Source organism: Chiloscyllium plagiosum, unplaced genomic scaffold (genome assembly GCF_037043375.1).
Source record: "Chiloscyllium plagiosum isolate Xiang-an unplaced genomic scaffold, Cpla_swu_hap1 HiC_scaffold_19, whole genome shotgun sequence".
NCBI classification, from domain to species: Eukaryota; Metazoa; Chordata; class Chondrichthyes; order Orectolobiformes; family Hemiscylliidae; genus Chiloscyllium; species Chiloscyllium plagiosum.
In genome coordinates, this window is record NW_028270157.1 from 32,655,291 (window position 1) to 32,672,211 (window position 16,921).

General features: G+C 39.5%; 1 protein-coding gene across 11 annotated transcripts in view; it reads left to right on the forward strand.

The window, feature by feature from the left end:
- Positions 1–16,921, forward strand: part of LOC122559435 (alanine and arginine rich domain containing protein) — a 158,995-nt gene that overhangs the window by 111,313 nt on the left and 30,761 nt on the right. For all 11 annotated transcript variants that reach the window (XR_015760430.1, XM_087997196.1, XM_087997194.1 and 8 more), the window contains 8 exons: positions 337–478; positions 901–1,114; positions 2,559–2,742; positions 4,379–4,513; positions 5,396–6,364; positions 11,017–11,169; positions 11,747–11,922; positions 13,016–13,109. Coding sequence is in view for 10 of the 11 variants with exons in the window: in XM_087997196.1 (XP_087853322.1) it covers positions 337–478; positions 901–1,114; positions 2,559–2,742; positions 4,379–4,513; positions 5,396–6,364; positions 11,017–11,169; positions 11,747–11,922; positions 13,016–13,109 (2,067 nt within the window). In the remaining variant the exon portion in view is untranslated. The remainder of the gene's footprint in view (positions 1–336; positions 479–900; positions 1,115–2,558; positions 2,743–4,378; positions 4,514–5,395; positions 6,365–11,016; positions 11,170–11,746; positions 11,923–13,015; positions 13,110–16,921) is intronic.

Below are 16,921 nucleotides of genomic sequence, written 5' to 3' on the forward strand. Positions count from 1 at the left end.
GCTTATCAGTAAAACCCAAGTCTAATGTTTCAGGTCGATGCACGTCATTCAGAAATGAATGATAGTAAAGATAAACTTTTTGTTAACATGATGATTAGACATTTAAAAGTAACGAGACAGGTTTCTGTGCTTGTCTCATTACCTCCTTTGCCTAGTTTTTTTGTCCCTGGTTCCACTTTGCCATTCCACAGTAAGGCCATCAACTTGAAAGAGTAACTTTTTTTCTTCACACCTGCTATTTCACCTATTCAGTGTTTCCACTCACACATTTTTATTGTACAGTAATTTACTCTATTGATACGTTCACAATTCCATTTTTCTATTTGCCTGTTTTAGTTCACTAGACCAGTAAATATTTCAGATGATCTGGATGATCTTACACAGTCCTCTGATACTGGTACAGATGGGTCAGAATCCCCTAGTTCTGCATATAAGAATACCCCACTGTTAATTGCACAGCTGGATACAGAGGCAATAGGTAAGGAGGGTAAATCCAGAATTCTCTTTCTTCTTCTTACTGCATTGTATGCAAAGTTTTCCAATGTTATTGTTCAACTTTGTTCCTCTTCTATTATTATAAAGAGGATTTACGATAAGCAAGTAAGAACAATTTTGCCAACTTCAATTTTGACCTAGATTATGGAATTTTTACTATAACTAACACCAGGCAAGCAAGATATATATGAATAATGCAAGGAATTATTAAACAAAAAAATCTGTTTATATGATGGAATTCAGTCTGTTCTTGAGTTTAAATTCTGTGACCTATCTGAGAAACCAATAAATGCAGTGTATCGTACCCAGTATCAATTAGGCAATTCTAACTTTTTAATAAATTGTACATTGTCAAGTGAATTAATGAAATAATTTATTTTTATAATATTTTTTTTCCAATGACAGACTCCATAAGTTTACTGAAAATCCAAAATCTGGTTCATGAATATGAGCGAGCAGTTGAACGGGAAAAGAAACGTTATGCCTTACTTTCAGAAAAAGTAAAATATCTGGAAAATGAACGGAAAGAGCTCCATCAAGCACTGGACAAAACTAAAGAAATGAAATCCAAACTGGAGTGTCAGAAAATGGAGAGAGATACTGACTTTAATAGTGTCAAGTAATGTTCTTGCATATATTATTTGTCAATATAGTTTTCTATATCTGGATCAATGCTAAATTTTGATACATGTCAAAAATCAATGTTCCAGCAAAGGTCTTGATGGCTGACTATAAAGCTGGTAAGAGTCCCATGTTATTTCCCTTGGGAAAGCCCTGCTATATGTAGTGCAAATACTCATTTCAGAGGCCAGTGGCAAGTCTTCCTGGAATTAATGATTCCAGGGACAGAAATCCCACACTCCCTAAGAGTATCAACCAAGATTACCGAGTGACCCGAGCAAAAGGTGAGTGGACGGAAGGAGGATCAAAGCAAAGAAACAAAGATGGAAGGCAGTGGATGTGGCTTTCATTGTATAGTCTGCACATTCCTGTTGCTGTTTCCTTCAATGTGGCACTGAGTGCCTAACACAAGCTCTCAAGCAAACACTGACAAGGTTTTTCTTTTCAGGCTCTGATGATTCCACCAACAATAGTGGGAATGGGCATAAGTGAGCATTAATTGCCAACCTAAGAGTCTCACTTGGATGCAGACCATCCACAAGCATCTTGCCCTGGACTTTATCAGATCAGAGACAAAAAGCTAGCTAGATTCCCACCTACTGTCTTCCTACTAATTAAATGTACTCTCCCCCTCCAATTTGTGTGCTACTGTCACGAGTCAATAAATGCATTTGAAATCTTTCACATTTGTAAATTTGCATTCACCTCTTTCCTTAACCAGTTCATGATAGATTTGACATTATTTTAAAAACCTTGCTATTGAAAAAATATTTGCTACTTGAGGTGGTTACTTTTTTGTCTTTTTGAAAGAAACTGATATTTATGGTAGATGAGTGTCACTGTAAATTTTTCATCAGAGATTAATCATTAACTTGGTCAATATTGTTTCAGTCTCGGTAAACACAGCGTAATGTATATGCTGGGTATTTAAGAATCCCATCTCCCTCCCCAGAAAAGTGCCTCCTGTTTCCCATCCATTAATTTTAAACAGTAGAAAATGCCGTGATTTTCTGGTCTATTTTCCTCCTGTGCAAAATAATGACAGTGAAGTATTCTTCAAGATACCTCCGAATTTCTGAAAACAGTTGTATTTATATAGGGCCTTTTCATGACTTGAAGATGTCCCCAAAGCTTATAGGGAAGAAACACGCCTGTTATCTTGGTTCATAAATAAGACACTAATGTTCTCCAGCATTTGTAGGATGTTGTTCTGCAGAATAACCTTTCTTCAGGCTTTTTGGTCACCCCTGCAGAGAAGTGGTAGTAAAATCAAAATGGCACGTGGAACAGTATGTTTAAGAAAAAAAATTAATTTTAAAAATTCTTGATAATATTCATGGTTATAATGTGTGCAAAATAAAATCTGATTAATTTATGAAGTGTCTAGATATTATTTACAATATAGTTCTTATATCTATGATCTTTAATGTTTTTGAATGAAGATTTAGTCTGAAACAAGAGGAGGAAAAACGGAAGATTGCAGAAATATTATATGAAAAGAGCCGTGAGCAACTCCAAAAAAAGGAATTGCAGTACTGTGAGGAGCTGAAAGCAAAACAAGAATTGGAACTAATAATAAGAAACATGGAACTGGAAAGGAAATCATTGATCAGCAACATAGAACAGGTCGTTCGACTTATTTCAAAGTAATGATGTGATCTAATAAAAAGACACTATACTTTGTTTTGGAAAATATAGGTGCAGAGAATTATGGAATATGTGAGAACTAAATTATTTCCTTTACATTGGTACTTAAAAAAAAAACTTTAAATGAGTTCTCCGACATTTATTAATACATTTTTTGAAAAATGTGCTTTGCCTAACGTTTTACACAAAAAATAAACTAAAAGCTGCCAATGCTGGAAATCTGAAGCAAAAACAGAAATTGCTACATAAGCTCAGCAGACCTGGCAGCATCAATGCAGAGAAAGTAGAGTTAATGTTTCAAGTCCAGTTCTGAAAAACAGTCGCTTTGCTTTCTCTCCAGCTGCATTCCCTAAACCTCTTGCAGTCTGTACAAAAGGAAGGAAATCTAAAAGGCAATTTAAGGCATATTAAGAAACCTTTTTGAAGTGTCATATATTTCTACATCAAAGATACCTTGTAAATAAAACAAATTCTTTGGTTTCAAGCATGAGCTGCTTTTTAGTGCTACTTAGGTAATGTCAAGAAGTTCAAAGATTGCACTGTAATGGGATCCTACAACATTTGACTTTGAAATTTAAGTTTTAGTTATGCAGAATTTGAAATAATTGCTCATTGTCGTGACAGGTAAAAGTATTCAACAAATTATGATCCCAGTAGAGACTATTACAAAGAAATTTTGAAATCCCATTCATTACTGAAAGAATGAAGCCAAATACTCCATAAATTAAATTATTTTGCTATACAAGTCTCAAACAAAGTGAATGCTATTAACTAAATATGGTTTACTCCTACCCATTTTTTAAAAAAGTATTCGACTATATATAGCTCTTAAACGTTCCTTCACTTTTATGGACCAAACCAAAGTGCCACAGCTCTTAGGATATCACTTAGATTCTCCCCATTATTATCCACCAAGATGAGTCATCTTCGTGCCTTTCTTTCCAGCTAAGCAGTCCTTTACTGTGCCTTAAGCACTTCACAAGTTGTGGAAGCTTCAACTCAAATGTGTGCTGCACTGCATTTTTGGATAGTGACTTCACTTCAGAAATAATCATAATTTCTAATAGACAGTTCACTTCTGTTTTACAGCTTCTGACAGTATCTCTCTGTCCCTCCCTCTGTCTCTGTGTGTGTGTCATTGTCTCGCTCGTTCTTGTGCTCTCTCTAGCTCTCTCTATACTAATCATCTCCCTTATTTAGAAACCTGCTTTGCTCTTGGAACTATGAATAATCCACATTCTTTATTATAGTAACTCTACACCTGTTATCCTTACAAAAGATTGGTCATCCATTGTTTGTTTTCTGCCTTTTTCTGAAATGAAATGAACATTTTTTTATTATAATGGTGCTAATTTAGGATTGAGGCAATAATAAGCTGTTTCCATTCATTTTTCATTTGACATTTTAATCTCTCAACAGTTATAATGTCTTTTTAAAGCAATAAGTTATATTTGTGAAATATATATATAGAATCAGGTAATTGCAACAAAAGTAAAATTTGTTCAGTGTTTACTCAAAGACCATGTGCCAAAAAATACAGAATCCTATTGAACTTACTAATTCTGAAATAATTTTTGTAACAACAGATTAATTAAACTTTGTTTAATATGCTTAGCTTCATGAAGATCATAATGAATTACAACAGCAATTCAACCGGGAACAATCTATTCACAGAGAAATCGTCAACAGCCATCTGCACAGAAATCATGCAATAGAAGAGGAGGACAAGAAGGCGTTAAAAAATGCAGAGGTATGTAAACAATGATGACAGACTATCTTAAAATTGTGCAAATGCAAGTGGTGGGAAAAATAAATCCTACTTCTAGAGCATCTGACTGCTATAAATACTGTACTATCAACTAAGAAATTCAAATTTCTTAGGAATTTCAATTTTAACTTAATGCAGATGCTGGAAACAAAGTGCTGGAGAAACTCAGCAAGTCTGGTGGCATTTGTGGAGAGAGAGACAGAGTTATTGCTTCGAGTCTGTTTCTCTCTCCTTAAGAAAAGTACTGGGGGTCCCTGATTTATGAATGTCCAACTTACTAAAACTTGTGCCAAGCAAGCACGATCTCAGGCATGGATGTAATTTTAAAGACCCAACGTATGAATGTTTCCTGTACTAATGGGTGGCTCCTTTTATATTGACCCGCCTTGTTCGTCAGCAAATTCTGTAACTGATTCCATTTGCAACCTGTAGACCACCTGTATTAAAATTCTTCATTTCAGCCAATATCCTCAATTACAATTTTTTGATATTTCTATGTAGACTTCTTAGTCCTCTTATATTTTTAAGGTAGTGTAATGAAGATTATACGTGCTATCACATGTACAGGTCCTGTTTTAAAAAAAGAACTAGCCATGTTTATATATTGTTGCACTGTATCATCAAAGAGGAAAGCATTATGGATTATTTCTATGCACTTTTAGAGATTGGCTACAAAGTAGTACTGATCGGGACCTTGAACCAATCAATGGACTGAAGAAAAATTAAAACAATTAAAAAAATTAAAAGGTGGATGATTTTCTACCTGGTTAAATTAAAAGTTTAATTCCTGCTGTAATGTTGATATTAGCTTTTGTGTTTTGCCATTGAATCCTTTGTTCAAATGTCACATTCTATGTCTTGAAGGTTGCTACTCACCTTTGTGATGTTAATGACAACGAAAAAGATGTGACGCTGCAAAATCATTCACTACAAAATGAAATTGCAGTACTTAAACTAGAATTGGTTCGTGTTCGTGAACGGAATCAGGAAGAACAGGGAAAGTACATGGAGCAGATTGAGGCTTTGAAAGAAAAGCTAGATGACACAAAAAAAGATTTGAAGTTTAACGAAGAAGCTTTAACTCACACCGCTTTGCAGTATAATAGTCAACTGAATTCATTGAAGACTGAAATCTCAATGTTAACTTCCAAGCTGGAACATGAGAAGCAAAATAAAGAAAAACTAGAGACTGAGACGGAAGCTATCCGTTCACAGTTAAGTATAGCACTTAAGGAACTAGAACGGAGTCAGGCAGCTAAATGTGAATCTGAACAAGTTCTTCAAAGGGAGCATGATGAATGGCACCATTCAGACGAAAAACGAAACTATGAAATTTCCAGTCTCCGTGAGAGTAATAACAGCTTGTCGCAAAAATTAAGTAAAGAGGAAGCAAAAGCCAATAAGTTAGATAGTGAACTTCATCGTGCAACACTTTCTCTTGCTGAAAAAAACCTTATGTTGGAGAGTGTTCAGAGGAGCTTGAATCAATCTCAGGCTCGCATAAATGACCTAGAACACACCAATCAATTGCAAAAAGAACAGATAAGCAAATTTACAGTTCGTCAGGAGTCTATGCAAGAGAGATTGGCACAAGCCCAAAGTGAAATCATGCTGTTGCGGCAGCAGCTCGAAGATGCACAAAACAAAGGTATTATGAAGGAAAAAGCAGTCACTGATGTTCAGGACCGCTTCAATGACATATTTTCTAAACTTCGAAGAGATGGTGAACGGCAGATATGTTTGGTGGAAGAGAGGAATAAGGAACTAGTGAGCAAGACTATTGAACAAAGAGAACAAATCTGCAAGTTTGAAAATGAGAAGATAGAGCGAGAGGTACTGTGGTAATTAAGATTTCAATAACTAATCAGACTTTGTTTCTGCCACTTTTGAATTTTAAATTAAATTTTATGACTTTGCTAGCTTACTGCTAATAATGAAAGTAAAACTTCCCACAATAGAATGTGATAAAATAAATAAGGGACAATATATTTTTGGTCTGCTGTTGGACTCTACTGTTGTGTTCCATTGTAATTATTTTACATAGCCTAAGTTTAATAATGGTGTACGTGGTGGTGACTTTCAAATTGAAGATACAAAGAAAGAAATTTAATTTATACAATGCTTCGTATTTCCCTAAAATGCCTCACAGAACTTTAATCAAATAATCATTGCATGCAGCTGTAAGACTATAAGATATAGGATCACAAGTAGGCCATTCAGTCCCTCAAGTCTGCTTTCCCATTCATTAGAATAATGGCTGATCCAACATTCCTCATATCTACCTTCTGTCTTATCCTTGTAACTTTTAATTCCCCGACTGATCAAGATCTATGTATCTCTTATAGGACTCTACCCATACACATCTGTGGCAAGAAGTTCAAAGACAATCAACTTTAAGAGAAAAATCCCTCCTCATCTCAGTCTCAGAATAAAGGAGTGCCAATTTAAGTCTACGCCCTAAACACTCACATGAGAGGAAACGCCCCCTCAATATTTATTCTGTCACACCTCTTAAGAATTCTATGTTTCAAGAGATCACCTCTCATTCTTCTGAGCTGCAATGAGTGTAGTCCCAAGTTTAGCTCTTGCTCATTCGACAATTCCTCTATATCAGATAACATCCAGTTGGGAAAAAATAAATTGCAGATGCTGTAAATCTGAAACAAAAGCAGAAATTGCTGGAGAACTTCAGCAGATCTGGCAGCATCTGTTGCGAGAAAGCAGTGTCAACCTTTCGAGTTCAGTGATTCTTCAGAACCACATGTAACTCAGAAAAGATTGCATTTAGGCTGAAGACCGCTTGTTGCTGTTTCCTTGTGAGCAGAAACCCGAACTGACCCCATCCTAGAACATAGAACATAGAAAAATACAGCGCAGTACAGGCCCTTTGGCCCTCGATGTTCCGCCGATCCAAGCCCACCTAACCTACACTAGCCCACTATCCTCCATATGCCTATCCAATGCCCATTTAAATGCCCACAAAGGGGCAGAGTCCACCACTACTACTGGCAGGGCATTCCATGAACTCACGACTCGCTGAGTAAAGAATCTACCCCTAACATCTGTCCTATACCTACCACCCCTTAATTTAAAGCTATCCCCCCTCGTAATAGCTGACTCCATACGTGGAAAAAAGTTCTCATGGTCATCCCTATCTAAACCCCTAATCATCTTGTACACCCCTAAACCTTCTTTTCTCCAATGAAAACAGCCCCAAGTGCCTCAGCCTTTCCTCATACGATCTTCCTACCATACCAGGCAACATCCTGGTAAACCTCCTCTGCACCTGTTCCAGTGCCTCCACATCCTTCCTATAGTATGGCGACCAAAAATGCACACAATACTCCAGATGCGGCCGCACCAGAGTCTTATACAACTGCAACATGACCTCAGGGCTCCGGAACTCAATTCCTCTACCAATAAAAGCCAGTATGCCATATGCCTTCTTCACCGCACTATTTACCTGGGTGGCAACTTTCAGAGATCTGTGCACATGGACACCAAGATCCCTCTGCTCATCCACACTACCAAGTATCCGACCATTAGCCCAGTACCCCGTCTTTTTGTTACTCTTACTAAAGTGAATCACCTCACATTTACCTACATTGAACTTCATTTGCCTCCTTTCTGCCCAGCTCTGCAACTTATCTATATCCTGCTGTAACCTGACACATCCTTCCTCACTGTCAACAACTCCACCGACTTTCGTATCATCCGCAAACTTGTTCACCCAACCTTTTAGCCCCTCCTCCAGGTCATTTATAAAAATGACAAACAGCAATGGTCCCAAAACAGATCCTTGTGGAATACCGCTAGTAACTGCACTCCAAGATGAACCTTTACCATCAACTACTACCCTCTGTCTTCTTCCAGCCAGCCAATTCCTAATCCAAACCTCCAACTCACCCTCAATGCCATACCTCCGTATTTTTGCAGTAGCATACCATGGGGAACCTTATCAAACGCCTTACTAAAATCCATATACACCACATCTACCGCTTTACCCTCGTCTACCTCCTTAGTCACCTTCTCAAAGAATTCAATAAGGTTTGTGAGGCACCTCCTTCCCTTCACAAAACCATGCTGACTATCCTTGATCACATTATTCCTATCCAGATGTTCATAAATCCTATCCCTTACAATTCTCTCTAAGACTTTGCCCACAACAGAAGTGAGACTCACCAGCCTATAGTTACTAGGGTTATCCCTACTCCCCTTCTTGAACAAGGGCACCACATTTGCTATCCTCCAGTCTACTGGCACTATTCCTGTAGACAACGAGGACATAAAAATCAAGGCCAATGGCTCTGCAATCTCCTCCCTTGCTTCCCAGAGAATCCTAGGATAAATGCCATCAGGCCCAGGGGACTTATATATTTTCACCCTTTCCAGAATTTCCAACATCCTCTTCCCTCAATAACTCTCCCACCCAGAAGCCCTCATCAAGCTCCTTACCATCTTGCTCAAAGCATCCACTCTGCAACTGTGGACAATGTTCTGTAGCAGTCTCAAACAATACCTCGTTACTGCTGCTGTCATTCATGATCTCATCATAGTTCATTGTGTTGATTTCTTATTTTTGACCAAAACTTGGGCTTAGGGGTGGCAAGAATTTGCTCCTTTCCAAAGCTCTTAAGCCCCTCTTTTGAACAACTAAACATTTATGAGACTTCCAATTCCCATTTCAACACTTTGACCTCTATCCTGTGAATCAACTGTATTCCAAACTTCTTTCCCTATATAAACTATACTACTCACATTTATGGATAACCCATCAACCTAATCTTTCATGATTCCTCAGTTCTTTGATAACTGACAAAACAATCATTACCAACTGCCCTGCGTTCATTACAAAAATCCTAGTGTGCACTGCATTTGGTTATTGCTCTTAGATATTACAACAAAATCTGGATGCTGACTAAAGCACTAGATGTATTCAATCAGTATTGCTTCCACTGCGTCATCTTCAATTGGAACACTGTTAAACAAATGTTAATATCCTATTGAAGTCAGCTCCACTGCATTCAGGTAAAATTCCTGCAAAATCAACGTCTGTACATCGAATACTGCGTCTGAATGACCAAAAAGCCATTCTCCTACTAAGTCCTGTTTTCTCAGCTGTCAATTAGCACTCTCTCCAGGGGAGGCCAAAGAAATTTCTTAAAGACTCCTGGAAATGCAGCACCACTCCATCAAGCTCTATCTTAATGATGAGTCAGGGTAGTGTCAGAACAGGAAATAAATGGAAACGTGACTCCAGATCTCCTAACCTCATGGTATATCCTGCCTTAAGATATATGCATCAAGAATCCGCCTTAAAAAATCAAGTGAAGACTATGGCAGAAACTTGTGATCTTGAGTAGATGTTCTCTTCAAATTGAGGAACAGCTGATAACAATGATTCCTTACTATTAAAGTCCTCTAACTCTCTTCAGACTCATTGTTAATGTTGGTTAAATCACCTCATTCTAAACTAGACCTCATTCCTTATTATCAAAACTGAAAATTTAAAAACGGAAGATGCTGTAAATTCTGAGCAGATACAGCAACATTCATGGAGAAGGAAACAGAGGCAGTGGCCCAGGTCAATCACTTTACATCAGAAGCATATGTTCACTATTCCAGTCTGCAGGCCCCCTTTGTTGTCTCTAGCTAAATTGTTTTTAGAACTCTTGGTGTTCTATTCACTCCTGAGATAAGCTACTAACTTTATCCTGTAAGTCACAATGAGAGTTTACTTTCATTTCTGAGAATCAGAACTATCCCAACTGCTGTTGATAGCCTCATCCAGGCCTTCTTCATTTCCAGATTCAGTTATTCTGGTGGTCTTCTGGCCACCATCTCTTTTCCCCATGTGCTATATATTTCAACTTGTGCAAAACTCTAATATTTTTAAGTGTTGCTCACACATTATGATCTTATGGACTTCGAGTAACTTCTAATCCCAGAGTTGAATTACAAACCTTATCCTGTTTTATCCCTTCTACCCAACCCATACCTTGTTCACAGTTGGCAGCTCTACCTTCAGCCACATGAACCTCACACTCAAAAGTTCCTTCCTAAGCCCTCCGCTATCCATAAAATCCTACTCATTAATCAAGATTTAGTTATTTTTCCTTATACGTCCTGCTGCAACTCAGTCGAGAATGTAGTGCCTGAAAAGCACAGCTGGTCAGGCAGCATCCGAGGAGCAGGAGTATAGACGTTTCCGGTATAAGCCCTTCATTCCTGACACAGGGCTTATACCCGAAATATCGACTCTCCTGCTTCTCAGATGCTGCCTCACCTGCTGTGTTTTTCCAGCAGAACACTCTTGACGCTGATCTCCGGCATCTGCACTCCTCACTTTCTCCTCCTGTATCTCAGAGCCCATTCTTGCCTAATTATGCCTCTCAAAGTACCTTGCAACACATTTCTAAGGTAAATATGCTTTCTCAGTAATGTTTGTTTTTGTGTTTTGCTAATCAATGAGAACTTTTTTTTAGACTACATTGAGGCAGCTTCAACAAGAACTCGCTGATGCACTAAAGAAACTTTCAATGTCAGAGGCTTCACTGGAAGTAACTACGCGCTATCGCAATGAAACTGAAGAAGAGAAAATACGTATGCAGAACCAATTGGAGAAGCTTAAAATGGAGGTAAATATGACCATCAAGCCATAAACTAAAATTAAATGTGAAAGATTCCTACAGTAATAGTGTAATCCTACTGCTCATCAGATCATTTTAATAAATGAGCGGCACAGTGGTTCACTGGTGAGCACTGCTACCTCACAGCACCAGGGTCCCAGGTTCGATTCCAGCCTCGGGCAACTGTCTGTGTGGAGTTTGCACATTCTCCCCATGTCTGCTTGGGTTTCCTCCGGGTACTCCGGTTTCGTCCCACAGTCCAAAGATGTGCTAAATTGCCCATTGTGTTAGGTGCATTAGTCACAGGGAAATGGGTCTGGGTGGGTTACTCTTCGGAGGGTCAGTGTAAACTGGTTGGGCCAAAGGGCCTGTTTCCACACTGTAAGGAATCTAATCTAAAACAATTTCAAAATACTCAACTGATGTCAGTCCACAAGATCTATATGAATAAACTGTAAATGAATACACCCACATAACAGACTGTCTGACATGTTGCCCATAACACAACTATAGTTTTTTTTAAAATAACTATTTGTTTTTTATAACTCGGACATTTAAACTAAATAATCACATCTGTACTTTACAGCTGCAGGGGATGCGAGATGGGTGCATGCAGTCAGAGAGGAAAATCCATCACCTACAGAATACCCTGGATGATAAAGAACGTGATTTGATTACAGTTTCCCAGAAAATGCAAGATGCTTTGTCAACTTCTTCACGGACAAAGGAAGCTGCAAAGCAACTTGAAGAACATATACAACGGTAATTGGCAATTTTAATGTTGTAAAATTGGAGAAAGAACTTCAATCTATGACTGAATTGTTGAGTTCTAATAAACATTTTGGCCAGATTCCATTATTGGACTGAATTGGTGATCTAAATGCAATTTTCGCTGTAAGTTGCACTGGTTTTCAGATGAGCTTTCTTGCCAAAGCGTCCAGTCAATGTTGTCAGGTATAGAATCATTCATGAATAAGCACAATTGCAAAAAGCTTAAGAATTTAATTTTCAAAAGGTATGTAATTTTGTTTTGAAAAATGTGAATTGATATATTTAAATATAGTAAACTAGCAATTATTAATACAGTTGAATATGGGTATTTTTAATCAGTGTCTAGTTAATCAGCTGTGGCTAACCCTATTTAAAGAACTGAAAATTAAATTTGGAAACAATGCAAAGCCATTTATTAGCTACATAAAAATGTAGTCAGTTTTCTAGTAAGTTAAAAGAAACGTAAATGTTTCAAAAAATTAGATATTTGTGTCCTTGTGCCCAAAATTTGTTAATTTTAAGAGCCTTTCTATAGCATGCAAGTTGATAATAAATTCAATCTGGGGTTCCAACCAGAAAGGTTGAACAGATTGGGTACTCACTGGAATTTAGAATAATAATAGGAGCTTGTATTTTTCATTAAAATTACAAGTATATTTGATTTAGGAGATCTGAAAAGAATATTTCCCTTTTTAGAGAATCTAGAAGTAGGGAGCACAGATGGGTGAGAAGGAATATCTTTTCACAACATTGTTAATCTTTGAAGTTCCCTACCCCAGAGAGCAGTGGAGAGTGTGTCATTCTGTATATTCAACAATAAATTAGGTTTTCGATCTATAAGGGAGCTGAGGTTATTTGATCAGGCAAAACAACCAGTTAAGACAATAATCAGATCAGCCATGATTTTATCTGATAGTGAAGCAGGCCTGAGGTGCCATATGCCCTTTCCTTGCTCCTATTTCTCATGTTCCAAGGTGTTCTATTAAGTGATGGAATTTTTGCGCACTTTCATTGTGAACATTCTTATTTCACAAACTTGCTGAAATAACTAAAATGAGATCAACTTCCTCTTCTATTGTTTCAGGTTAGAGATTGAAAATGCAAAATTGGAATCTGTGGCAAAACAGCAGGCAAACAAATCTGAAGTGATGGAGAAGGAACTTCAGGATACTGTGTCAGTAAGTGTACCTGTCTTTAGGTGGGTCTGTTTTGACAGCTGAAAAGGAGAAATTAAGAAAGAGGAACTGAGTAAGGAAAGGGTTACATGGACCAGGTGAAGATGAAAAATGAGTAAAATACAAGCAAAGTTGATAAATGTTAAATCCAACTTAAAAGTTCCTGGCCCTTCTCCTTACAGGTTACAACATATCAAATGCATGGTTTTCACCTCAACCAACAAACTGGGCAGTGAATTCCAGGCATCCGTCACCTTCTGTGCAAAAATATTTCCCCTCGTAGTGTTCTAATCCTTCTATCCATCACTTTAATTCTGTGGTCCCAGGCAATTGACTGCTTTAGGGATAACTAGTCTTACCTGAACATTCTATTCAAACCTGTGATTATTTTGAATACTTCATTTAAATCACCCCTCAGCCTCTTCTGTTCTAAAGAAAACAGCCCCAAGCCTATCCAATCTTTTCTTATTACTGCAATTTTCAAGCCTTGGGAACATTCTTGTCAATCTCCTCTGTACCCTCTCTGGAGTAATGATGTACTTCCTATAATCTGATCAGAACTGTACACAAAACTTCAGCTGTGGCCTCACTACTATATAACTAATCTTGGAATTGATACTTCAGGTCAGGCAGCATCCAGGGAACAGGAGAATCGACATTCCTGAAGAAGGGCTTATGCCCGAAACGTCGATTCTCCTGTTCCCTGGAAGCTGCCTGACCTGCTGCGCTTTTCCAGCAACACATTTTCAGCTCTGATCTTCAGCATCTGCAGACCTCACTTTCTCCTCAATTGATACTTCACCCAACGAAGGAAAGCATCTCAAATGCCTTCTTCACCAACTTATTTATCTGTCCTAAACTAAAACAAAACTGTGGATGCAGAAATCTGAAACAGAAATAGCTTTTGAGCCTCAGCAGGTTTGGCAGCATCTGAGGATAGAAAGCAGAGTTAATGTTTTGAGTCCAATGACGACTCTTCAGAACTGACAGTAGCTAGGCCTAGTTTGACCAAATCATCAACCTAATTTTGGATGAAAGTCATGAGCGATTATTTAGTGTGGAACAAGGCATAGTACTTGGCTTGTGCGTAGTAAGAGGAGAAAAATGTGTTGCTGGAAAAGCGCAGCAGGTCAGGCAGCATCCAAGGAGCAGGAGAATCGACGTTTCGAGCATAAGCCCTTCTTCAGGACTTATGCCCAAAACGTCGATTCTCCTGCTCCTTGGATGCTGTCTGACCTGCTGCGCTTTTCCAGCAACACATTTTTCAGCTCTGATCTCCAGCATCTGCAGTCCTCACTTTCATGTAGTAAGAGGAGACAATGTGTAAATGGGGATTGCTTTGTCCTCCACCCCACTTTGTCCTCTCTCATCCCTCCACCCCACTTTGTCCTCTCCCTTCCCCCCCCACACCCACTTCGTCCTCTCTTCTCTTTTCTCCTGCCCCCACATCGTCCTCTCTTCTACCCTCCACCCCCATTTCATCCTGTCTTCTCTCTCCCCCACCCCTCACTTTGTCCTTTCTTTTCTCTCTTCACCTCGCCCCCCACACTCATCCACTTTGCTTTCTCCCCCACCTCCACTTCATCCTGTCTTCTGCCCCTGCTCCCATGCGTCCTGACTTCTCTTCATGCCCCCCCACCCAAACCCCCACTTTGTCCTCTCTTCTCTTCCCCCACCTCCACCGCCAACCCCCACCTCATTCTATCCCCCCCCCCCACGCCCCCACTTCATCCTCTCTTCTCCCACTGCCCCCACTTCGCCCTCTCTTCTACCCCCCCCCACCCCCCACTTTGTCCTCTAATCTCTCTCCCGAACCCTCCACTTCATCAAGTGCCCCCCCAACTATTTCTTCTTTCTCCCTCCCCCATGCATTTTGTCCTCTTGTTCTCCTCCCCCTCCCTTTGTCTGCTTGTTCTCCCTGCCTCCCCATTTTGTCCTCATGTTCCTCCCCACCCTCCTCACTTCATCCTCTTGTTCCTCCCTCCTCCCCTCCCCAAACGCCACTTAGTTTTTTTCTTCTGACCCTCACACTTCGTCCTCTCTTCTGCATTCCCCCCCACTGCTTTGTCCTCTTTTCTTTCTCCCATTTGCCCTCTCTTCTCCCCACCCCATCCCCACCTCATCCTCCTACCTGTACCCCCGGCCGGCGCGCCTTCACTCCGTCCTCTCTTCTCTCTCCCCCACCCCCCACTCTGTCATCTTGTGCCTCCCCCCAGCTTTGTCCTCTTGTTCCTCCCACCCCCCACCCATTTTGTCCTGTCGTTCTCCTCCATCCTCCCTTTATCCTCTTGTTCTCCCCCCACTTTGTCCTCTCATTCCTCCCCACCGTCCCCACTTCATCCTCTTGATCCTCCCTCCTTTCTCCCCCCCCCCCCACCCAAACGCCGCTTTGTCCTCTCTTCTATACTCCCCCACGCTGCTTCATTCCCTGTTCGATCCCCCTTCGACCTTTCTTCTCCACCTCATGCTTTGTCCTCTCTTCTCCACCCCACATTTCATCCTCCCTTCACCTGACCCCACCTTCACTGCTTCTGGCTTTGTGCAATATCAGGTGAGTTCCCCAATTTAGACACTGCACACAACAAAACCCCACTATAAGACCAAGCTTTAACAGAGGTAATTCATCTGTTTTAACCTCAACCCAGAGAGTTGCTTTCAATTATTGGATAATGATTCAGAGCAACATTCTGTGAACCAATTTACATTTTCTTGAATTGTTGAGCAGCATTTCATTTCATGAATATTCCAGATCTCAGTAAGTATCGCATGAAGTTTTGATGTGATGCTTTTGGACTTTGTGGTTTCCTCCTCATGAACAAATGGTTTATTTTCAGATGTTCATGTAATACGATGGAGCTTTGAAAGCAAGCTGCAAACTTTAATTGTTGAAGTTTCTTGAATAATGTTCTATGTTACCTTAAACTGCATGTATATGAAAAGTAAAATGTAAGAAAGAGAAAATGCAGTGCAGTTACCTGGATTGCTCTACCAAATTAGTGCCACGGACACAAAAAGCCAAAGGATTGTCTCGTATGCTGTAATCATAATTTGTTTTATTTATGCTAAACAAATCGTTTTCATGCAACCACATTTATTTGTGGCAGTTATGTTCATCTCTGAACAAATTGTTCAAGATTGCATGAAGTCATTTAGTCGCCTTGGTTCGATGACTGAATCGTCTGGCACTTGCAAAGCTAAACAGTGTGTTCTGTTAAGCTAGTTAATGCTGATCTTCTGCAGCTCCTCAGTTTGGTAGCAAGTTTCTTCAAACTATATATACACATTCATAAGTTACAACTCATCCATAAACTAGCTATGTCCTGGAGACGTTAGCTAGCTTGACAACATGTAAATTAATTCCAGCTTCCTGGCAAACTAATTCCTTGTTTTTTGTTGGTTCCTAACTTTCAAGTTGCTTTAAACTGATTGAGTTTTTAAGCACAAACATAATTTGCTATGTAGCACACTGGTGCTATAAATTCTGTGTCGTATGATTCTGCTCCACAACCACCTGATGAAGCAGCGCCTCGAAAGCTAGTGCCTCCAGATAAACCTGTTGGACTATAACCTGGTGTTGTGTGATTTTTAACTTCATCACGTGAAGAGTATTTAAGGCCCCCGGGTCTGTACTTGGTGGAGTTTAGAAGAATTGGGGGTGGAGCATCTCATTAAAAATAGAGAATACTGAGTGGCCTGGATAAATGGATATGGAGATTTTTTGACTAGCAGGAGAGACCAGGGCCAGGGCCATGGCGTCGGAGTGAAGGGACAACCCTTTAAAACTGAGATAAGATGGAATTTCTTTGGCCAGAGGG